The sequence below is a fragment of the Chlamydotis macqueenii genome, chromosome 3 (genome assembly GCF_036417535.1).
Source record: "Chlamydotis macqueenii isolate bChlMac1 chromosome 3, bChlMac1.mat, whole genome shotgun sequence".
Lineage (NCBI taxonomy): Eukaryota > Metazoa > Chordata > Aves > Otidiformes > Otididae > Chlamydotis > Chlamydotis macqueenii.
The window spans coordinates 50,791,812-50,817,152 of NC_141558.1; the positions used below are offsets into that span (position 1 = coordinate 50,791,812).

At 42.2% G+C, this 25,341-nt stretch overlaps 1 protein-coding gene across 1 annotated transcript in view; it reads right to left on the reverse strand.

Moving 5' to 3' along the window:
• The window catches only part of REV3L (REV3 like, DNA directed polymerase zeta catalytic subunit), a 133,250-nt gene extending 113,297 nt beyond the window's left edge, over positions 1–19,953 (reverse strand). Inside the window, exon 1 of the mRNA XM_086745892.1 lies at positions 19,683–19,953. Coding sequence (XP_086602018.1) covers positions 19,683–19,821 — 139 coding nt within the window. The 5' untranslated portion in view covers positions 19,822–19,953. The remainder of the gene's footprint in view (positions 1–19,682) is intronic.
• Between the last annotated feature and the right edge of the window lie 5,388 nt (positions 19,954–25,341).

The following is a 25,341-nucleotide window of genomic DNA, read 5'->3' on the forward strand; positions in this document are numbered from 1 at the left end:
GATCATCTGAGGAACCTAAAGGTGCACAAGTCCATGGGACCTGATGAGATCCATCTGTGGGTCCTCAGGGAACTGGTGGATGAAGTTGCCAAGCCGCTGGCCATTGTATTTGAGAAGTCATGGTGGTCTGGTGAGGTCCCCGATGACTGGAAGAGAGGGAACATAACCCCAGTTTTTAAAAAGGGGAACAAGGAGGACCCGAGCAACTACAGGCCGGTCAGCCTCACCTCTGTGCCTGGCAAGGTCACGGAGCAGATTCTCCTGGAAACCATGCTAAGGCACATGGAGAGCAAGGAGGTGGTTGGTGACAGCCAACATGGCTTCACCAAGGGCAGATCATGCCTGACCAATTTGGTGGCCTTCTATGACAGGGTTACGGCATCGGTGGACAAGGGACGAGCAACGGATATCATCAACCTGGAATTGTGCAAAGCTTTTGACACTGTCCCACACAACATCCTTCTCTCTAAACTAGAGAGACATGGGTTTGATGGACGGACCACTCGGTGGATAAGGAGTTGGCTGGATGGCCGCACTCAGAGAGTGGTGGTCAACGGCTCAATGTCCATGTGGAGACCGGTCATGAGTGGCGTCCCTCAGGGGTCCGTTTTGGGCCCGGTCCTGTTCAATATCTTTGTCGGCAACATGGACAGTGGGATAGAGTGCACCCTCAGCAAGTTTGCTGATGACACCAAGCTGTGTGGTGCCATCGACACGCTGGAAGGGAGGGATGCCATCCAGAGGGACCTTGACAGGCTGGAGAGGTGGGCCCGTGCCAACCTCATGAAGTTCAACCAGGCCAAGTGCAAGGTCCTGCACCTGGGTCATGGCAATCCCAGGCACAAATACAGGCTGGGTGGAGAATGGATTGAGAGCAGCCCTGAGGAGAAGAACTTGGGAGTGCTGGTGGACGAGAAGCTTAACATGAGCCGGCAATGCGCCCTTGTGGCCCAGAAGGCCAACCGCATCCTGAGTTGCATCAAGAGGAACGTGGCCAGCAGGTCGAGGGAGGTGATTCTGCCCCTCTACTCTGCCCTGGTGAGACCCCACCTGGAGTACTGTGTCCAGTTCTGGAGCCCCCAACACAAGAAGGACATGGACCAGCTGGAGAAGGTCCAGAGGAGGGCCACAAAGATGATCAGAGGGCTGGAGCAGCTTTCCTGTGAGGACAGGCTGAGAGAGTTGGGGCTGTTCAGCCTGGAGAACAGGAGGCTCCGGGGAGACCTGATAGCAGTCTCCCAGTACCTCAAGGGGGCCTACAAGAAAGATGAGGAGAGACTGTTCAGTAGGGCCTGTTGTGACAGGACATGGGGTAATGGTTTTAAAATAGAGGGAGGTAGATTTAGATTGGATATTAGGAAAAAAATTTTAACAATGCGAGTTGTAGAACACTGGAACAGGTTGCTCAGAGAGGTGATGGAAACCCCATCCCTGGAAACATTCAAGGCCAGGCTGGATGAGGCCCTGAGCAACCTGATCTAGTCAGGGATGTCCTTGCTTCTTGCAGGGGGGTTGGACTAGATGACCTTTGAAGGTCCCTTCCAACTCTAACCATTCTATGATTCTACCTGTACTTAAAAAGTATTTTGTATAGTTAAGACCAACAGTTAACTGATTATTTCAAATCCTAGGCAATGAACTTGAATATCTCAAAAGTAAAATAAATACAAAGTGCATCGAGAGCAAAGCACAGACCAACAGGAACTTCTCACACATGTGGTGACCACATCATAGTATTAATAGTGACAGCTGTGGACTGGGAAAACAACTTGAAAACCTCGTATTGAGAGAAAGTAATAGTAAATATTGTGCAACTCTAAAGAGAAGCTGACTATTAAAACCTCTAGGGCTCTAGCCCTTTAAGAGACAAAGAATTCCTTTATTTCCAGGAAAAGCAAAAAAGAAATTGCCATCAAAACCACCAAAAGACCTTGAGATCTAAAAACACAGGTAAGGCTATTTAGTTTTGTCTTGGCTTTGGTCAGAAAAATCCTTCATCAGTGTAACCAGGGTGTTTCTACACCATCCTGTTCTAAAATGAATGTCCTAACAAATTTTAAATTGTTTATCACTACACATTATTAATTTATTCAGAAAAAACTTTGAGAGACAACCCCCCGCAACGTTTCTAACTCTTTGATGACAAAGGCAGACTTCCAAATAATAGTCATTTCAACCATATGCCTGTAGAAAAATTGCTCCTCTGCCTCTACTGTTGCTATTCATAGATCTCTTAAGCGGCTACTAGTCCAGACCAGATGACTGTAACAAATTCGAACACTTCTGGCAGAGGTATGTTTATTATTTTCCAATATGACTGTCTGCCAAGTTTCCTTGTGCAGGTTTGGGTTTTGTTTGGGGTTTTTTTTTTGGTTGATTGTGTTCGGGGTTTTTTTGGTTGGTTGTTTTAAAGAAAGGAACTGTGTGAGCCAAACTATGTCAGGGACTAGCCTTCAAACAATTCTTTCAGAAAGTTGAAGTGCACTAGCACATACACAGACTTGTATTTGAATATGGTTCAAAAACATTAGAAGACATAGCACAGTCAAAACTTTAATCTTCAGAAAACAAAATGCTATGCTGTGAGCCATTGAAATAATTTATCAGTGCAGAACATGCAAAATCTTTCTTAACATCTGATGAAAAAAAAAGCATAAAATTTAATGAAATAAACTGAAATTGATGAATACAGCCATCTTAGTTCCTCTCAAAATACGACTTTTAGTAACACCTTTTGTTTTATAACTTTTCAGTACTTATTCTACACTGTCTGGCCCAGAAGGCCGACCACATCCCTGGGCTGCACCAAGAGGAACGTGACAAGCAGGTCGACGGAGGTGATTCTGCCCCTCTACTCTGCTTTGGTGAGACCCCACCTGGAGTACTGCATCCAGTTCTGGAGCTCCCAACATAGTAAGAAGGACATGGACAAGTGGAGAGTGTCCAGAGGAGGCCACAAAGATAAGAGGGCTGGAGCAGCTTTCCTGTGAGGACAGGCTGAGAGAGTTGGGGCTGTTCAGCCTGAGGCAGAGGAGGCTCCAGGGAGACCTTACAGCGGTCTTCCAGTACCTCAAGGGGGCCTACAAGAAAGATGAGGAGAGACTGTTCAGTAGGGCCTGTTGTGACAGGACTAGGGGTAACAATTTTAAAACAGAGGAAGGTAGATTTAGATTGGATATTAGGAAAAAATTTTTTACAATGCGAGTTGTAGAACACTGGAACAGGTTGCCCAGAGAGGTGGTGGATGCCCCATCCCTGGAAACATTCAAGGCCAGGCTGGATGAGGCTCTGAGCAACCTGATCTGGTTGGGGATGTCCTTGCTCTTTGCAAGGGGGTTGGACTAGATGACCTTTGAAGGTCCCTTCCAACTCTAACCATTCTATGATTCTATTTCCAGTCTATTGCCCATTAGTTTAGCTGTACAAATCTGCACTCCATATTACAGCATAAAGGCACATATCTTGTGAGGAATTCTTAGAAGCACTGGTGCAGATCATTGTCTTAAATGATGGTCTTGTGATTAAGATACCTAAAGGCAAGAAAAAGAGGATGACCCCTCATGACCTTGTACATGTCATTCAATCCCTCAGTCTTGATTCTACATCTATAACACTGAATTAAGAATTACTTAAGTATTTTAAAGCACAAAATCATTTGCTAACTGCCTACATAGGATTCAAACAGAGATGCAGTCATGCAGTCTATATATGAAATAAACACTCAAAAAAATATTTGCAAGAGTAGAATTAAAAGAAAGAAAAGTCAAACGTCTTCACAAAGGTTCCACACTTAAGTCTCATTTTTCAATCTGAACATAATCTTGAAAAGTCAACCTGAACGAATCGTTCTCTTACAAGAGTTTAATCCAACTTAAAATAATTAATTAGTGTTGTGGTTTTGTTATAAAGTAATGACCAAACAACAGAGATATCGCTTAAAAGGGCAGTGGTTTGATATGGCAAGTCTTTTGATTTATCTTGCTATTATCAGGTTTTCAGGTCTTGATGTATAAAATTCCATTTAGGATACGAACTGGGGAGTTGTGGGGGAGACAAAAACCTTAATTTATGACTGCATGAAAAATACTAATCACTTTAAAATTACAGTAATAAAGAACTAAAAACTTAACCTCATATGCAAATTACAAATGGGACTGTGAGTTCTGCTTATTCTCTCATACAAATAAGTAATTACTCTTTACAGTTATGCATTAGAAAAAGCACAGGACTCCAATTATAGTTTCTAAATAAAAACATTTGTAGCACACTTCTATTAAAAAAATTATTATAACGGTGGAACTCCTGGAGGCAGCCAGAAATACATTTATTTTATTGGAATTGTGAATATTATATACTTTTATCAAGCCTTGATGTTGTGGAACCACATTAGCCAGATCATCTACTGACAAACTTCCTTCCACCCAACTAAAGAATTGTCCCTTGAAATTTTATTAATGTCTCAAATATTAAGAAACTGTCTTAAAACAAAGACAGATCTAACACATGATTTCCTACAACCACAGCGAGTTAACAAAAATCTTTAAATGTGACATTTTTTGACACATTAATCCTGTTATTGTGGCTGCTACTGTTCAATAGCTAGGGACCAAGATCTCTGTTAACAGACAATTACAGAATATAAAATATTTGTCTCCCCACTGGAAAAAGTGCAACCTATTTTCAAACAAATACTAATTACAATAATCATCATCTACTGCATTTCTCACTTTTTTTCACCTTTCACTTAATGGAAATTATGAGTTTTAATTGTATCCACAATTCCTTTTGTATCAGTTTATTTCTCACTTTTGGAAAAGATTGCTCCATTTTCATCACATTCTTTACTAACAGTAGAAAATGCCTGATTTTTATTTTAAACAAAATTCTTAAGTACTGAAGCAAATTTTAATACAACACTACAACAATTCCAACCATTACAAACTCTCCTTGGAACAAAACCTTTTGTCTATGATTGGGCCTATGCAGAAATACCACTAAGCCTCATGAGACAGGATTTTTAGAGGCCTTTTTAAAGCTAAATAGTTCAACATACAGCTTGGCAATGAGAGACAATAACGTCCAGTTGCAGCTGAGCTTATTTTAAAAATGTGACTGAAGTTCCTGAATGGAAAAAAGAGCTCTCGACCTCACTGTGCAACTATAAAAACAGTTAAAGAGCAACAACTTTCACTACAGATGTGACCTGTGCTTCATGAATTCAGAGCTAAAACTAACTCACAAAAGCAGAAACTACCTCAGATCAGATTTACTTCTGAATTAGAGATGAGTGTACACAGAAGCTATTTGCCAGAAAAATAACACTTCATGCAGTTGGCGCCTTATCCTTTTACATGGCTAGCTTCCAATATCAACTTGGAGATTTCCTTGTTCTCAATGCTGGTAGCTACTAGAACACAGGTTGATGAGAAAATGCTTTTCTCCTTGTAAAGTATGTAATGTATCATGGTGATTAATTCTGTTGGTTAACTAAAAAGTAATCAAAAATAGAAAAAAACCCAACCCAACAGGTTAAAAAAGAAAATGCTTCCGTACATGCAAAAAACTTGTATTCTTTCCTTTCAATTCCGATCCTAGCTTGCAAACAACAATATCAGAATATAAAGTTCCTTTATATTATGTATTAATAATATATTAAAAACTCAAATTATAGACTACATAAAATACAGTGCCTTGGAAAAAACAATCCTTGTAATCAGATGCTGTAAAACAGCTGCTGTACTTCAGGAAATGTAACCTTGTTTTCTTTCATAAAGGGATTTTTAAAGACATTACATAGAACTACATTTAGTTCTCACATTTCTTTTACAATGGAGAGAATACAAACACAACAAGGGGAAAAGAAAAAAAAAATCGTACTTTAAAAAATAATTTATTAGTATTCTAACAGTAATCACAACTAGGATTTCATGGTTTATTCCTTTGTGGAACACTCTAAAGAATCTGTGGAGTTACAATTAAGGTCCAGTTCACTATCCCTATTACAGCCACATTGTGCCATCCCCTTCACCAGCACTGTAAGTTTCATAGAAAAAATCCACCCAAGAAGTAACAAAGCAACACAGAGATTCTGGCTGGCACCAGTGACAATAACCTATCTTAAAGAATATTTAGAAAACTCACACTGGAAAAAAAAAAAAAACCAAAACAAAACAAAAAACACCACAAAAAAAAAACCTGGCATCACTTCTATAGATGTTTGCTAGAAGTCATTTCTTTTGTATAGATAACACTGTCACCTTTAATTACTAGTTTCATATTATAGTGAATCACCATCAACTGATTTTTAAACAATATTTTCCCAAACACTTTTATTTTCCCCTAACAAATCCATACCAACAAATGAAATATAGACTTCAAAGTATAATGACAAGAGACTGCACGCATACCCAGTCATTCAGGTATTGACAGAGACAAAGATTCAGTGGCTATCTTTCCCTATCACATACTCCTCCTCTCTTAAAAACTAAAATAAAACAAAGAACATCAATACTACAGTTGCAGAATTTTCTAATTATGACAATTGCAAAAAAAAAAAAAAAAGGGTGAAAAATTAGAGTTATATTAAATTTTAACATCCAAAATGAGCAACCTGATCTAGTCCGGGATGTCCCTGCTCCTTGCAGTGGGGTCGGACTAGATGACCTTTGAAGGTCCCTTCCAACCCTAACCGTTCTATGAAAATTTTGTTGAAAACTGTATCATAAGATTTGTAACATCTATACTAGTTCCTATTCTGTCAAAAAGACTATGGTTCTGGGTAAATGTTTAAATATACAATTTACAGATATTGAAGAGCCAGGCTTACATTCAGAACAGCAGAACATATTTAACTCCATCATGCCTAGTTACATCAAGGAATGGCTGGTATCTATAACAGATAACTACATATCTGAAGAAATTAAGAAACCATTTTAATAATGTTTAGATGGAACAACGTTGAGACTCCTTCCTGAACGCACATGGAACGGACTTCTAATTCCCCAAGTTTTATTTTCTTCTTCTTTTCATATATATCTCTTCCTGTAATCCTCACATGAACATATTGCCTCTAGCACTAGCAGTATCTTGTTTTACTGTTTCAATGAACTGAAACAGCAGAATTCTTCTGCAGAGTTTCAGCGTGCACAATATTTCAGAACACACAACTGGCATGAAATAATCTACTCTTCTTTAGTTATTCATTACAGCATCAATAAGCAGCTCACAAAATATTCTGAAACAGTAAGTTTTTTCAGCTCTAGAACAGTTGAAACCTCAATTACACTGTGCTAACGAAGAATCTAATTATTTGAGGATAACAGAGCGTACCTCCATAAAAAAAAAAAAAAAACACCCCATCCCCAAGCCTCCTCAGCTCAGCAAATATATTGCATCAGTCCTTCCCATCCTCTTCCTCGCAATTATAAGTGACTTCCTAGTGTAAAAGCACTAACAAATAACCATACTGTCCACGTGTCCAAACACAAACCAAATAAAATGACATGGCTTCAGAAAGCAACCTTTATGCAATTTGACACTTACCGCATCAAACTCTTGGACTAAGAAACTCCTGCTCGATACTGCACACCATAAAACATTAAAAATCACTAACTAAATATAAAAGAAAAAAAATGCAAGCTACTGGATTGGAAAACTCATCAATCTATCTTAGAGGCATGTGCAGAGATTTAACTGTATGATCAAGCTTTAAGTTTCAACTGACGGCTGCAGAGCAGCTGTAAAAACAGCCAGTTTTGTACTACTCAGTTTCAAACATTACTTGTGCTTCTCCTGACCTCTGCATACCAAATTATGTATCTTCAGATAGTAAAAGCATTACACTGCCATCTTAGGTTCTCTTCTAAACCAACTTCTTACTAAATGTTCTCTGACCAATTCTACTTTAATCTACTGTTACTTTTCCATCACCATTTTATCTCCACAACTTTGTCAACTGCGTAAGCCTCAGCCTCTCACCATCAGTGTTCTGCTATCAAAATACTAAGTCCCTGTTCATGAGGGTACTACAAGTAAAAAATCATGTTTTGAAAACTACAGAGTTCAAACATTCAGTGAAATTAAATGGCTTACTATGAGTCAGATGGCTACAGAAGCCAAATTAATAAAATTAAAACATTGCATTGCTAGTGGTTTCCATAAGAGAATGACATTCTGAAAAAGCCAAAGACTAACTTTGAAAAAATGAGATGTTGCTAATTTTCAACAAATCAAGCTTACACAAAATCAGTAAGATTTTTACGGAAGGAACTGAAGAACATGACAAACGAACAGGCTACAGAAAGCCCATTTACACTAAAGAAGAGATGATCAGTTGATGGAGTGACCTGTTTCTCACTGTGTTTGGTTATTGTTCTGTTTTTTTTTTTAAATCTGCCACATACACACCTACATTATGCAGGCCCACCTATCTTCCTCCCCCAGCAAAAGATGTATTTTCTTGTGCATGCATCACACCGCAGAGTCAGGCTTGAAGTTTGGCTAATTTTAGTTTATTTCTACTGATACACTGGAAAGATGAACATCTAATATTTGGAATTTGTTTGATTTACATTTTCACATCCCTTAATCTAAAAACAATAATATAAGTTTTCATGAAGCAGGCAACACAAGACACGCTCACAAACTGCACAGAGGTCATGAGAATATTGTAGTTCTCTGCTATGTTCTACACCTCTTGGACAGTTCTCAGTTGAGGGACTTTGTTTTCTTTCTCTCTTCTCCCACTGCACAGAGCAATAAACCTCAATGTAACACCTCATCTACTTCCAGCCACAAGTCTGAAGATAAGAAATTCCAGGGGATGAATCAGCCCCAGGAGCCAAAGCAAGTGAAACCAAAAGGGAGCAGCCTTAGGTAACTGGTCCCTGTTGTTGCAACTCCAACATCAATATTTTCCACAGGCCTGGCTCTCAGCACTCTCCTTTCTCCAGCTCCCCCTCCTCCCCAGCTCACCTCACATGCTCTACATATTCCTTTCCACTCCCAGCCTTCCTTTCAACACTTCCTCCCCTCCTCCTGTTTTTCCATTCAGGCAATCCCTCCTACAAAATTCCACTTCAAAATAATGACTAACAATATTGCCATGCCATCTGTTTTCATAACGTATCACTCTTTCTACACCTTTTAACGCTCCGTTTATAGGGAACATAATTTCTTTTTGGAGTGAGGATTACCCACCATTATCTGCACACTGCCTGAAACAACTGGTTTCTGTTCTTAAGTCTTTAATCTTTAATATTGCAGTGGTTAAAAATGACTATTTATTTCCTTGATCAGGTTTCCAACTGCTGGCATAAGAACACAAGCTCACCAAAACCTGACATGCTGGCACAATCTGTAAATGCTTACCAGAACTTTCTTCTATTCTTCCCATCTATCCTGAAGTGCAGGGTTTTGTTAGTGGGTTGGGGGGGGGGGGGGAGGTTTTATGCATCAGACTCAAAACAAGAATCTAGACTGCAAAGATACTGAATTCATCTCTCCTTGGGAAATACAAGTTTACAAACATAGACGTGAATGCACAAATTCCTTAAAAACCATACATAAAAAAACCCCACAGAATAAAGAATGACCTGAATTACCATGGCAAGTTAAATTACTTTATGCAAACATACGCTACTTTTCTGAAGTAAGGAAAACATGGGAGAATTTAAAGCTGTATTTCTGATACAGAACATCTTTTTTAGTCAAATCATGACTTATTTTCAGTTATTTCACATTCTTCCTACGTTTTCTGTTCAGGTAAAATATACCACCAAAACCCAGAAAATATAGACCTAGCATTTGTTACTTTTACAGAGTCTTACCATACCTGAGATATCTACATAGAAGTTTTATAAATGCTACAGACCTTCCTGTAATCATAAATGAAATGAAGTACGCATACTTTCACCTCAGAGGATGGCACATCAGAAAAAGGAAGAGGTAACACCACCACACACACTGGAGAGAAGCAGCCTTGCAATAATGGAACATGGAGGCCAGTCATTTGGGGTGTACTCAATATTGAGGCCAATATTCTTTAATATCTTCATTAATGACCTGGACATTGAACAGGTGCACCCTCAGCAAGTTTGTAGATGATCCAATTTGGAGGAGTGCCTTATACACCAGAGGGTTGTGCTGACATTCAGCAGGACCTTGTCAGACTGGATAAATGGGCAGAGAGGAATCTCATGAAGCCCTACACGGGGAAATGCAAAGTCCTCACCTGGGAGGAATAACTCCATACATCACTATGGGCTGGAGGTAGACTGTTTGGAAAACAGCTTTGCAGAAACGACCCAGGGGTCCTGGATGAACACAAGCCAGCAATGTGCCTCAGCCAAAAAGAAGTCCAACAGTGTCCCGAGCTGCATGAAGAAGAATATCACCAGCAGGTTGACGGGTGTGATCCTTTCCCTCTACTCAGCACTGGTGAGATGCACTGGTGAGCGCGGGGTCCAGGTCTGAGTTCTCCAGTACAAGACAGACATGGACACACTGCAGCCAGGCCATGAAGATGCCTGGAGCATCAGACATACAAGGGAAGGCTGCATGAGCTACAATTTTGTAGCCTCAAGAGAAGGATTGGGGGGCCAGGGGGGAAGGATGTTATCAATGTGTATAAATATCTGACAGGAAGCAGTAAAGAAGAGCAACTCTTACTCTCTTCAATGGTGCTCCGTGAACAGCAATAGGCACAAATTGAAACACAAGAAACTTAAAATTTGGGGTGGGTTTTGGTGTTTTTTGTTGTTAGTTGTTCCACCCCTCCCACCTCGTTGTTTGTTTTATTTTACTGTGAGGGTGATTGAACACTGGAATTTACCCAGACAGGCTGTGGCATTTCCATCCTTGGAGCTGGTCTAGGTAACCCTGCTCTGGGCAGGGCGCTTGGACTAACTAGATCATCTCCAGAGTTCCCTTCCAAGCTGAACATTGATCTGAGGGTAAAAATACACTTCTACTGTAGGAAATTGCCAAAAAGATAATACAGCAGAACAGGGTTGGTTTTACTGCTACTATTTAGGTCTAACAGTAAAGATGGTTAAGCCTCAGTTCTACAAAGCTAATTCAAACAGCCGAAAAATTTAAATATTTGATACTAAGTATTTATAAGAATAGATTCATTTTACCTCAACGTAAGAAACTGTCTGTAGGAAATTAGAAGAAACTACAGACAGTAAAATAGGTTTCACTGCTTACAAGCGTGAATGCCTCAAATAATTTTGCTTAATGGCCAATGGATAAAAACCTAAAAGAATATGAAGGAAGATTCATCTGTAATGAAAGACTTTTGTAACATTTTAGCTAAGGTTAAATAGGTAAATAGGTAAATATAAAATCTGCTATATTCAGAACTCCAGAAAAAAACCTCCTCATTTGGATAATAAATATAAACAGGGGTGGCAGCAATAAAAATGTGTTCGTTACTGATCTGAAGGCAGTATCTGCAGCATTGACGGCTGAATCAGTTTCCCATTCCCACTGTTTAATAAGATCTATACTATACAGAAACCAATCTAGGTAGTTTGAAGCACAAAATGAAAGACTCATTATACAAAACTCAGAAAACTTGTGTTGTAAACCTCCCCTGAGGAGTAATGCCAAGTATTACAGATTAGGTGCAACATTCCGCAGCGCTTTCAATATTCGCCCTGAGTACCGCATGTTGATATTGCACCCAAAATAGGACATACAGCCTCGCTGTAGTAAACACTGGTTTAGTCAGCAAACAGTACAGAGGTACAACTTGAATGTAAATAAGCAGTGGCTGCTCCTACTTTTCTTAGGAAAAGAACTTGTCACTGAGGGACAAACCCAACCTAGTAATGGTCTCTGTAGTGGATATTCTTTCTTTTCTTCTTCTTTCCAAATACAAATCAGTTTTCACTAACACCACCAAAACCTTCCAGTAACTTTTACAGCTGTAGGATAATCAACTCAAAGATAGCTACCTGGCAACCTTTCAACACCATTTGGATACAACTGTGTTAACCTGGGCACACTGCTGACAAGAGTAATCTTAGTAATCACAGAATGGTTGAGGTTGGAAGGGATCTCTGGAGGTCACCTGGCCCAAAGCCACTGCTCAAGCTGGGCCACCTAGACACAGCTGCCCAGGACCATCTCCAGATGGCTTTTGAATGTCTCCAAGGATGATGACTCCACAACCTGAGAATCTGAGAAGGCACGCACATGTATACCAAGGTCACATAACATGTACTCATAAACATCCAGTCAACATGACAGACTGCATATAGACGAGTGGAGGAAGAAGTTATCCGAAATGGATGTCTGCATGCTGATCACAGAAAAGCTGGAGCATACAGACATCAAATGGTTCCCTAATAAGCCATATGGCCCGCCCCAGCCAGCAAGTGTGAAGTTTGATTTAAACGCCCTGCCAAAAAACCCACAAACTTCTACACTCCTTATAACTTCTCTGTAATAAAAAGCAGCTCTTGAAAGAAAAGAACCCTAACAAACACACATGAATGAAGCCTATGCAAAAACTGGCATTTCAGTCAGTCCCTACATCTAGTACAAACTTTTCTGGTATTTGTTTAGATTCTTTTATATTTTGGGCTCTATCCTCAGTCTTAAAGTAACTGTATCATAGGTAGAAAAATACTGCCCGTTTGCAAGCTCATATAGGTGATTATTCCACTGCATTCCTCAAAATTATTGTTTTCACCAGAATACATATAGGTATCAAGAACAACAGTGCAATTACAATCTAACTATACAGATTTCATGGCAGATGTTTGCAATCACTCCCTAGACCTTGTTAATCAAGCCTAGGCCTTAATGTTATAACTGTTACCGCAACTACAGCTTTGGTCAACATATAAAGGAACATTATTTTATTGTTTACATTAATTTATTATTGGGCAGGATAGTAGCATAGAAATAACAGTGCTTGCAGACAGTAGCTTCTTCATTGTACTATCAGTTCTGCTATTGATGTTATGTGAGTTCCTAAGCAAATCCATTCTTTTCTTTACCCAGGTATACCTTGCTGTCTGTCACGAACACGTTCCTGAAATGTGAGACAGCAATTCAACAGTGACACCGTGTTCCCTTACAGAATAACAGTAATATGGAAGAGACATATACAGGAACTTAAAACACACATACAACTGTAACACATGGGGACAATACATATGACATGGTGGACAGAGAGGAAGAAGCAAGATCATCAGTTGTCAAGTCAACATCCAGTGATGACAGATGGAGGAGGATGAGATGCTGGCTTTTCAGAAGCTGGCTTTAGAATAGCTGGAGATACAGAATACTTAATTAAAAAAAAACAAAACAAACAACAACAAAAAAAAACCCCCGTTGGCTGCTAATTGACCTGAGATTTTGATCAGCAGATCTCCCTTATCAAGAGACTGAATCTCCAGTGACCTTGTCCAATCATTCTGAAAAATTTCAAGCGCTTCACCTGTGAGAACAAACATCCACTGTAAATCTTTTACTGTGAGTGTTAATGCTGCCTCTTTCCAAGCAGTTACATTTGCACTATCATCATCCTTCTCAGAGGCCCACTGCATACAGAGGTCAATCAAGTCAATCAAGGATAAAGGACAAAAACAAGGTAATGACAACAGTTAGCAAAACACGGTATTAAATGATCAATACCAAAACTCTGAAATGAAAGAACGAAGAAATGGATAGCATGGTGCTACTGCACCTGTTTCCTTCTTCCATAGATTTATCTTGTCTACTCAGACTGCAAAAATTACTAAGCAGGAGCTGTTTCCCACTGAGTGTCTACACATTGTCTAATCTTGCCAACCTCAGCTGTGATATGCATGTACTACTCTGGTAAAAATAAGAGAACTATTTTCAGGCCAGTGTGTTATTTTGAGGAGGTTCATTTTACACACTGAAAAAGAATATATCTCAACAAGCAGCCAAAAAGCACCCTTAAGAAGTATGCAACAGAACTGGAAGTTGTAGCTGAGATATATAAGCTGTTAGTCTACTTCCAGGGGTATTGATCTTAAAAACCGGTCCCAAATTATATGTTAGATCCAATATAGATGCAGTTATCTTGTGAAACACTTTGAAGTTTGCAGCTGATGGAGTTCTAAGCACATAGTGTCAGTTATACATTGCGCTTTTTTGATTGAATTACAAAAACACAAATATATTCAGTGACTTAACCAAGAGGTACTCTACAGCAGCAAACAGAATGGTTAAGAAACCAATATCTGGATTCAAGTTAGAACACCAATTTTGTCACAGAATTTTAAAGTTTATTTAAGAAGCAGAATGAAAGCAAGCCATATATACATGGGTACTAAATTTGCTACTTAACAAATTTCGTGCCAGCGGAGCCGAATCTCACAGTTTATTCAGGCAGCCTCTCATTGCTCAAACAACTCAGCAGGCAATCTATACAAAGTATGTAACAAATGCCTCGAAAAAAAGAAGGTTAAAAAAAACAAAACAAAACAAAAAAAAAAACTCAACACAAAACCCCACAACACCCTAGAAAATACATCCTTTTAAGAACCAGGTAAGTTACTGGTTAATGATTTCAAATCATATCATTGACAAAACTCAAGCATTGAAAAAAATCTCAGAATAAATACATTATATCATATTCCTCATTCCTACTCCAGCCTTGTTCACATCTCACAGAAGCTATAAACCTCTGGAGAAAAGAGAAACAAATGGACATAATGCTATTTTTCCAATAGCTCTTCAGAAGTATGAGAAGCCAGCCAGTGCAAGATGCAGAAATGGTATGCTGGAAGTGGAGCTACACTGTGAGATGCTGAAAATCTTCTAGGCCATGCTGCAGTCCACAGGATAACCTGCTATCAAGAGCTGTACACTGATATATTTTGGGAGAGAGTGTGAAAATATAAGGCAGAGGCACAGCCTCACCACAATGGCTGTATCCTGTTTTGCATCCTCATACCCTCACTATGAAGCCACAGAAGGGCCTGGAAGACTGTTAACGAGAAGCGCTCACTTCTGAGAAACGGAATATGGGAAGTAGCAGGAACTGGAATGATGTTTGGCTGCGAACGTTGGGATAACAAACCAAGGCGGCTACAGTGAATGACCATGCACGACACAGTGTCTGAAATGGTGGTGAAAATGAGGGGAGGAAAAAAAGTTAAACACAAGCTGAGTGTAGAAAGCAGTAGATTCCTGCAATGAGCTCACTCCTTCTACAGTGAGCAGCAGAGGAGAGAAAGACACTGGTATGGGATCAGATATACAGCCTAGCCAGGTCAGAGAAGGGAGAAAGGGGAGGGAAGAACAGAAGAAGGAAGATAAGCAGGCCCCTTCACTGAGTCATACCAGAGCTACTGCTGCTGGAAGGGAGCCAGATAGAAGCTGGAACATTTCCCTCTATTTTTCTTCCCCTCTCAGAAAAGCAAGGAGAAGTGAAGCCACCAAATTTAGATGTCTACCTGAACTGCATTCAGATTCTGCTGACTGTAAACCCCTACTCTAAATTACCTCTAGCCTCAGAAAAACTTGGCATCAAAAGCATGCAAGAGTAACTTAAAAACATTCTTCTTTGGTTGAGTTTTTGTGCTGCTCTGACGTAAGATTAATTCTTGGATCAGTGATTTTATAATGTAAAATATAAAACCTTCAAAAAGAGACAAATACATAAAGTGGCAGTTGAGGACAGCGGAGTTACATTATTCCTCAAATTACAGATCGTTTTTTCTTAGGTAAATTCATAATCTGCCTTTTCCAAAGGCCCTCCTGTCAATTGAACAGATATTTCTCAGCTGAACACCCTTCAAGAGAAAGTTTAAAATGTGTACCTATTTCTGTAAAATTTATCATCATTTGAGCCTCAAATCAAGCTGAAATCTGAATTCTGATTTTTAAAGATATTTCAACTATCTGGTTTACAATATTTTTTTATCATACACCAACAGGTATCTTGTAAGCAGTTTACTATTAGTGTCCCCAGCTACTTGCACTCAGTCTTGTTAATTAAAGTGATAATTTAGCAGCCTCAGCTTGTTTGCTAATGTCTCTCCTAACATGACATCTAGTCTCACCCCAATTTCTTTATGGATGGATTTACAGTTTGGTTCAGTCTTCCTGCAGTTGAATAAGCACCTGACAGAAACACCCAACTAAGCATTCACATACTTATTTTGAAACGGTCAGTGAAAACTTGAGGAAAGACCTGAAGAGCTTGAAGTGGCCAAAAGCTAGTAGGAATAAATAAAAACTTTGATATCTCCATACACCACAACCTAGCAGCAAGACTGACAATTCAAGAATTATCAACTAAACAAAAGACCATATGTAAATAGAAAATTAAATTTTCATTATGATTTCACTCTAAGAAACAGGCCTTGCAATTTCTCAAAGGTTTTTTCTTTTTTTTTTTTTTTTTTATAAAGAGCATTTACAAAAACTGCTACCTCGTAGAAAAGAAATACTGCCTAAGACAATGAAATTTTGTTTCATAGTTGAGCATTACCTAGTCTATTGTTTTTAAATATAAACAGCAATATTACAAGACTCCTTCAGGGATACAAAGACTACTGTATTAAACAGTATCTATGATCTTATACAACAAAGCATGGATTTAACACTGCTTTTCACTGTATTACCATCAAGGCAGTGCTGCAGCATTTCAGAAGTTATACTTTTGTCCAAGTCACTATGTCAACAGGCATGCCAGTCTGCTTCAAGCACCAAATAGCTAAAATGGAACAAAATGGCTCAACCAGCTAAGGTGCATTCAAATATAAATTCTAGTAGTGCTTTACTTCACCTTTTGCTATTGTAATCAGAATTTCATTCTTTGTATTTCACAAAAGAACAGAAAATAGTAGGTGGATCTTTGGGCTTAAAAAAAAAATTCGACTCCTTGCCTTTCAAGCTTTTATTACGCAAAGACGTAGGACATCAAGAGATGACTCACATTATCTTGCAAATACAATGAGATTTCCTCTTCTTCAAAAGACCTAAACAAGTTGTCAAACATTTTTGCCAACACAGTCCACTCTAGGAGTTCATCCTTCCATTATTTTTAATTAAAAGTCTGTTTTTCACATCTCCTAACCACCATATCACAAGCCATTTTAATTTTACGGATTGTACCAGCAAACCTTTACAAATCAATTGTTGAGTATAACATTACACAAAAGACCTCAAAGCTAAGAACACTGGCAATCCTTGTCATTCATTTACCTCACTGAGCACAATACCTCCAGAAGAAGAGACAGAAAAAGTAGGTAGGTGCCTTCAGAACCAACGTCCACAGCTGATACTAGACACAAGATACAGTGCTGCTAGATGTTTGACTTTCTGAACATCTGCATTAGCCTCTTCCACATACCGATCAATTCCCCTTCACTCAGCAGGTGAAATTTGGAGTGTGTTCTGAACCTGACTCCCAATTAGCTGCACAGCATGGACACACAGCTTTAAACATACCAAGATCCATGCAGAGCTAATCATGCTGGAGGTGAAGCAGCCTACACAGACATCGTGGTTTGCTGTCACGTAGGCAGCATGGCAACTGAGCACCATTCCCGCTGGCAAGACACACACACACTAAACCCAGTGAGAAAGGGTTATTCCTATCCAGACCAACTCAAGTGAAGATAAGCTTCACACTGCCTGTAAGCCAAACAAGAAGTACACCCCATTGTCTTACATAGTGTATTAGAAGTTGGGTTTACTATTTCTTCTTCCTCAAGGAAAATGTCAATGTAGATGTAAGTGATTATACTTAATTTCAGTTCATATTTCAACTCTCAAGTTGGACAGCCCTCTCTCTGAAGTCACATGCATTACTTCTGACAATGACTGCTCAGGTCCAACACCTCTGAAGAGAGACAGAATTACATTTATCTCCTTTTTGAAAACAAAACAAAACACAGAGATGCAATAAGTAGTTCTTGAAGCTTATTAGCAAACATTACTACAGGTATAGAAAGGAAAAAAGCCATTAAAAAGTTTAACAAGGAACTAAACAGGAGATAGCCAAGTCACACTTCCTTTGCAGACTGGAATGAAGCATCTTCTCTAACCAAGACGAATTAGAAATGCTTCTATTATGCAAACTAACATTAAAGTTTATGGTTTGGGAAGCCAGGGATTTCCTACTGTGTTCCTAATAGGTGGACAACTAAACTACTTCACTGTTTACTTTAGGATGCCACATTCATGATATGGCATAGCCAAAACATTTTCTTAAAAGAAAATAAGCCTTAATGAGTTAACCACATGCACGCACAGAAAGCCTGCTACCTGCCAGACAACCTCAGGCTCTACATTTTTTAATAATGAAATACTTACTCATGCCATTACATAAATATTATTACATAATATCTCCTTTGTATGCAAAACTAGAGCTACAATAAAATAGGTCCCACTATTTCAATATTGTATCTATTAATCCCACTCATCCACTTAATAATTTGGAACTGTAGATGCATCAGATCACAACAGCTTTAATATCTCACATTCCTCTGTGCCTAAAGAGAGAGCAGACAGATAATTTTAAATAATTAAAAAAACCCACCACCAACCAAAAAAACCCAACAATCTGTTCAACTATAATAACTGGGCGAAGGGAAAGATACTGTTACTGTGCTTTTTTTATGACGTGCTTTTTGTCTTTCCTAACATTTAATGTATATACCAATACCTAATTTTCAACATGTATAAATCAATAAAATATGCAGAAATATCTTAATTCCCAAGGTCAGCGTTATACAACATAAGTATAAAGGGATCACAAGCAACAATACTTAATATGTCTAACACCTCAAAGAACAGGGTTTTTTTTTTCCAACTTAATCTTTAATGTATGGGTAAACTTCAATAAATATTAAATTAGTTTTCCTAAATATTAAATGCGTTAGAAATTTGTTCTGACGGTCAGAAACACACTAGAGATGTGGGAAGACTACAACCACGAGTCCACAGGGAAGAGGCAATGAAGAAGCGGGATGTGACAAGAGGAAGTCTCAGGGGGCAACATGTGGCCAGCGGTTAGGACGTTCCCTTCTGCAGTGCAGCACCAATGCCCACCGCTTTACGCGATGTGTACCACGCTAGCGTAAGATCAACATAAACCCCCCACTCCGTAAGTGCTGCAGAAGTCTCACTCGTGACTACGTCCAGCGGTTTCCCCCCTGTACGCGCACCCTTTCGCTACCCGCCGTGCCGCCCTGACCCCTCGCACCCGCACCCGGTCACCCTGCCCCTTAGGGGGGCGCGGAGCTGCCCCCGCGCCGCGCACAAAGCCCCGGCGGCCGCGGGCCCTCCCTCCGTCCCGGCCCGCACCTGCGGCCCGGCCCCGCGGCTCCCCACCGCCACCGGCCGAGGTTGGGGCGGCGGAGGGGGGGGTGGGGGTGGGGAGTGGGACGGGCGGGGTGCGCGACAAAACGCGACGCGACACCTCCGCCCGCGGCGGCGGCTGCTGGGCTCCCCCGTGGGGACACCCGTGACCGGTACCCTCCTCGCCGGGGGCCGGCTGGGCCCGGCGCGCTCCGTCGCAGCCGCCGCTGGCAGGTGAGACGCGCCGCAGCGGCGGGGGGGTGGGGGGGCGCGACCCAGCCACAAAGAGCAGGAGCCGCCGCTGCCTGTGCCGCGGGGGGCCGGCGGCGGGGCCGTCCCCGCTCGGCCGTCGGCTGCGAGGGGCGGCGGCGGGGGTCCCTTACCTGCAGGGGTGGCGCCGAAGACTCTGACGACGGGCACCCGCCTGGTCGGGGCCTCTCGGAAGTGGGACTGGCAGGGGTCCAGGCCGGGCAGCGGGCTGCCCATGTAGTAGTCGGCAGTCACGATCCGCACTGAGAACATGTTGTTCGCCGCCGCCGCCGCCGAGGCACGCACTGAGGGAGGGGAGGGAGCGAGCGAGCGCGGAGCCCGCACGGCTCCCCCCGCCGCAGCGAGCGCAGCCCCCCGCCTGCCTCTCCTCGCCCGCCCGCCGGCGCGCGCCTGTGCGTGCGTGTGTGTGTGTGTGTGTGTGTGTGTGTGTGTGTGTGTGTGTGTGTGTGTGTGTGCGCGCGCCCCCGCACGCGCCTTCTCTGTCTGTCGCTGCTCGCTCGCGCTCTGCGCCTGCCGCCGCCGCCGCCTCCTCCTCCTCCTCCTACTCCTCCGGGCGCGTGCGCGGCGGCGCGCGCTCGACCGGGGCGCCCCGCGGGCTCCTAGAGCCCGGCCGGCCGCGAGCGCCTCACGGGCGGCGCGAGCGCGGGCCCGTCCCCCCGCAGCACCACGGACACGGCGGCGGCGGCAGCTCCCCGGCTGCAGGCTGCAGCTGTTGTTGCCATGATGATGATGTCACGGACGCAACCATTGGGGAGAGTGGAACGGGGAGGTGGACGGGCCGTGTGTTGCGGGGGGGGGGGGGAGACACAAGGACGGACGACACAGCGGGGACACAAGGAGCGGGGGAGGTGTCAGTCCTCAACACACACACCCCCACCCCCACCCCGCCCGTCCTCCCGTCTTTTCGGGTGCGCTCAGCAGGCGGGGCGCGAGCGTGCGTGGAACTAGGGGAAAGCTTTCCAATGCTTCTCCTCCTCCCCTCGGTGGCGGCGGAGGTGGGGGACCTCGGTGATTCGGCGATCGGCAGCGCGGGCTGGGGCGAGGCTGCGGAATCCCGAGTCGCAGATGGGGCGGGGAGGGAGCGCTGCTGGGACACGATGGGGTTAAGCTGGGTCGGCCGCCATTTTGGATGCCAAGCCGCCTCGCTGCGGGAAGGTGAGTCTCCGCACGCTGCGGGGGCTAAAAAAAATTAAAAAATTAAAAAAATAAACAAAACGGGGCTGAGGAGGAAGATGGGGAAGCCTCCAGCCGCCGTTACTCACGGCGCCGCGGGGTGGGTGGGGGAGCGGGGGCGTGGCGGCCCCGCTCAGGTAGCGTTGCCGCTGAAGCCGGCGCCCCCTTTGGTTGTAACGGCCCCTGCGCGCGGCTTGCGGGGGAGGGGCGAGGCTTGTAGAAGGGCGGCGGCGGTTGGTGCCGTTGCCGAGCGCGCGGGTGGCGGCGGGGCGGGGCCGGGGCCGGGGCCGGGCTGGGCGCGCTGCGGCGGAGCGGCGGGGGCTGGGCCGCGGCCTGTTGGCAGGCTCCCCGCCGCTCCTCGCGGCCGCTCACTCTCCCTCTTCTTCGCAGCGTGCTCCGCCATCGCGCTCCTCCCCCCCCCGGCTCTCCTGACGGCAGCCGCATTTATTTCTTTCCCCCGCCCCGTCTCTCCATGGTTGCCCGTTATCCTCCTACGACCCGGGAATAAAGGTCGGGCTGGGAGCTGCCCCCGCTGATACCCGGCGGGGCTGAGGGAGCGGCCTCCTCTCGCCCCGCGGCACTGAGGCCGAAGCCTCCGACCCTCTCCGGCTGGGGAGGGGCGCCCCGAGGCTGAGGCCGGGCTCCCCGCTTCTTGAACCCCAGCAGAAGTGGGCGAGAGACCTGCGTTAATCGGGAGGAAGCGAGTCCTGAGAGCTAGGTGCCTGCATACTTCCCTACTACCCATACTTCGGGTAAAATTTACGAGGATTTAGGTTTCTCCTATTTGGTCCTTTAGGGAAGCTTATTTTGCGTTTTCCAGCTCTCTCGTGCAGCTTTTCATTTAAAATGATAACAAAAACCTTGAGCTGGGATTCCTGTTGCAGTCTCTTTGTCTCAGAGCTGCAGATTTGGGGGAAAAAATCACGCCAAATACCGAAAGAGTTGGCAATGTGGAAGATAAGCCTATAAAAAGGCCAAGTATTCTTACATATACTTAGAATGATATTGTTACATGTGCGTGCAAGACTGGATGATATGAGGCAAACGTACAAATCTATAAAATCTGACAAAAGTCCAATATGTAAAACATATGTTTCACATTTTGCTTACATATGTTTTGGTTTTAGATTTGAACAAAAGACAGGTCAGGCAGTTGCTACCCTTCATTTTTTCATTGTAATGAGCAGGAAGCTTGCCTGTCTGCTTGAGAGCAACTGGTTTCCTACTCTTTCTTTGTAAGCTGTTTGTTTTCTCTAGCTCACATCTGTTTTCCTCCTTAAACTCATTTTTATGCAAACAGAAAAAAAGTCAAACTACCTAGTCATCAAGAAATCTTGCGTCACAGAAGTAAGTAGTTGAAATAGAGTTGAAACCCAAACTATTGTCATTTTATCTAAAGAATAACCGAGCTACAACTTTAAATTTTTGACGGTTATTTACATTTGCAAGGCTAATGTTTGGAAAACCTTTGGATCTGCAAGAATACTCATGAATACTTAAATTTCGCAAAGGCTAATAAATCACTAGGAGGTTACTAGTGAAGCATGTTAACAAACAGCACCTCTAACTCTTGTTATTTGAGTATGTTTCGTACTGCTACTTAACTAATACATTTCCCTCATTTTCCATAGGACTTTGGTAGGGACACTGCTCTGTTCTTGTGTTACTGCATTCCGTGCTCTCTTGTCTTTCTGTTCACATGATCGTCTTAGCTTCCTGAGCATTGTATCTTCCCACCGCTGTTGATTTCACTGACGGCTTAATGTCTTTGAACGCTGGCAGATGTGCTCTGGTGCCCCTTCTGCATGAGTTTAAGATACCACAACATTAGCAGTCCACTTGTGTGCTAGGGGATACCAATCCACTACTATACTCTGTTTTTGTATACATGTGTATCTACACCTCAGCTGGGTTGGTATATAAATCCTCCGTTTAAGCTACTGGAGGATTCTTTCTTCTTCTAAATGAGTGTGGTGCATGTGGTGTAGGCACAAGTTCATATCTGGTCGTCCTGCTGAAGAGAAAGCAATTGCCCGCAACAGAATAGTGTAGGTAGCTGGAATAACTAACTTTTTAGAAGCATGAAGCAGGATTCACTGAAGCAGATCATTCAGAGACTTCTATTTCATTACAAAATTTTTTATGTTATTTATGAAATCAGAGAGAACCATGCTATGAATTAGGAATAACTGTCGCAAACACAAGACAGCAGGACTGAGACAAGAACAGCTGATACCTAAGCTAGAGCCAGTTTCCTGTTTATATGAGGTGTTAATTTGATTTCTGAAAATACTGAATGTTACTCTCAGGAAAAAAAAAAAAAGTTACATTCCTTTTTTGATGCAAATAGCTTGATCCAAGTGGTAGTCTTAGAGCCATGCAGACATTTGTATGGAACTCACATGCTTTCTGAGCTGTACCCTTTCAGTTCCCCTTCATTTCTTAGAGCACACTTCTGCTTTCATATTCTTCTTGCAGTCAAATCAAGAAGTTAGTCTGCAGGGTCACACGTAGGTAAGAAGATATTTTCAGAAAAGATCTGAGTCAGCACTGTCACAGGAGGTCCCCTGCCCTCCTCCTTATGTCAGTGCAAGCATTTGAATAGTTGCATAACAAACTAGGTTTGGAAACTGATCCAGGGAAAAGTGGTCCAACTGAAAAATATGGGTTTGTTTTAACCTAGATCAGGCCCATGATCTGCCTCATTATGCGGATGTGTGAAAACGTGTGCTTGCACAGTGGAGGAGCTAGTGCAGGAGTTGAGTTTGAGGAGTGGGAAGAAAAGGAGACCACTTCTTCTGGCATTCTTGGTTTACGGTAGCTTAGGCTGATCACTAGTTTAAGTTGCTGAAGTCTGAAAGTCAGTTTAACCCTTACAGTAGATGACGGACACAAAGCCTATTTTGGGATTGCCTACATTTCGGCTTGTGTGTCAGGGTTTGCCTTTAGCACTTGTTTTATTTGTTGTTCATGCACATGTGTGTATGCATATACTATTTATAAATTTTCTTGTAGTTTATTACCTGAAAATGCTGCCATCCTAGGATGTCAATAATTGCAAAAGGAAACATCCCGGTTAGAGGTCACTACCACCCGTTTTCCCTGGTATCTCAGAACGCTGTATGTACTCTCTCTAAGGTTTCATCCAGTTTTCTGTTATAAAGCAAGTCACCCCTTTTCTCTGTTCCTCCAGTTGCTAAGCAGCAGCTGTTCTCCCCATTAGCCAGCCATGTATTTGCATGAAAAGAATTAAGCTTGAGTATGTAACTGCTTCTAATCGTGCACGGTTAAACAGCTGTAAAATAAAAATGTGAGTATTAGTAGTATTAGTTATCACCATAACTGATGACTGTATTAAAAGTTAGAATTTCTCTACAGAGTAAAATCAATATAGTTGTTTTTTTTTAACAAAAGGCACATCAGTTTTTTTTTTTCTTAATCCTTACTATGTACCGACTTTAAAAACCTGATGACAAAATTCTATCTGCGGTTCACAAAAAAATTATAAATGCAAATATGAGCAGACATGGAATCATCTAGTGGCTAAATATGATGGGGCGAGGGAAAAGCCCCATTTTTCAAATATGTAATTATAGTAGCAGAATGCAACAGAATTTGATAATAAAAATGTAGACTATAACACAAAGGTGAAATTTCAAACAGTACATCTTAATTTCAAAACTGACTGACGTATCTGTGTTTGAGTTCCTATTGATTTCTGAGATGTTCAGTATTCCTGAGGTCTATGGTCTGAAGTCTTGGAGTGCTCTCTCAGTCTGGGGATGCCCTGTATTTATCCAAACTGTATTTCAGAACGAGGGCTGAGTGTGGCCCACATATTCTCATGTGTTGATATTTCAAGTGACAGAAACGTAATTTCTGCAGGGAGAGAACCTAGGCACATGAATCAGGAGTAATATGTGGCCCACCCAGTTGGTGTCCTGACCGAGACAGTCAGAATATCTACGTTACACAGGAAGTTTATTTCCCGATGTGCCCCACAGTCTAGGTGAATGAAGAAAGTCTAAATTTTCAGATTAAAATATTTGGTGCTACGCTGTGTAATTTCGGACTGCCAAAGCTGTACCTACTTTACTGCATCAGAGAATCCATAGTCATTTTAGGCTCTAAGGCTCCCTAAACACTGAGTGCAAGAAGTAGTCCTTTTAGTTCACAAAAGGGAGTACACTGGATGAGAAGCTGATCAGAAATGCTGAGAAAGTGCAAACGGAATATTCCCATACCCAGAGGAGTAAGGCTGAAGTCTTCTCTTAAGATTCTCGGTTTGAAGTCCTCTCCTAGAGTTAGGTACCTAAGTGATTACAACCTTTATCTTATTTGGGAGATAAAATAACAGGGAAAGATAGCTTTCTTCCAAGTCAAGCAGATCTAGGATTTTAAAACAGATCTACGTTTCATGCCTGAGTGCCTTAACAATAGGTTAATAGATGCACTAGTGCACCTATGCAAAGTATTAGGAAACACTAATTTCTGGTGGTCTTTTATGTTTTAACAATGCTTATTAGACTGGACATCATTGGCAAGGTACACAGTAGGATTCCTTATATGAGAGTCCTGACAGGCCTTGCTTATGCTCCA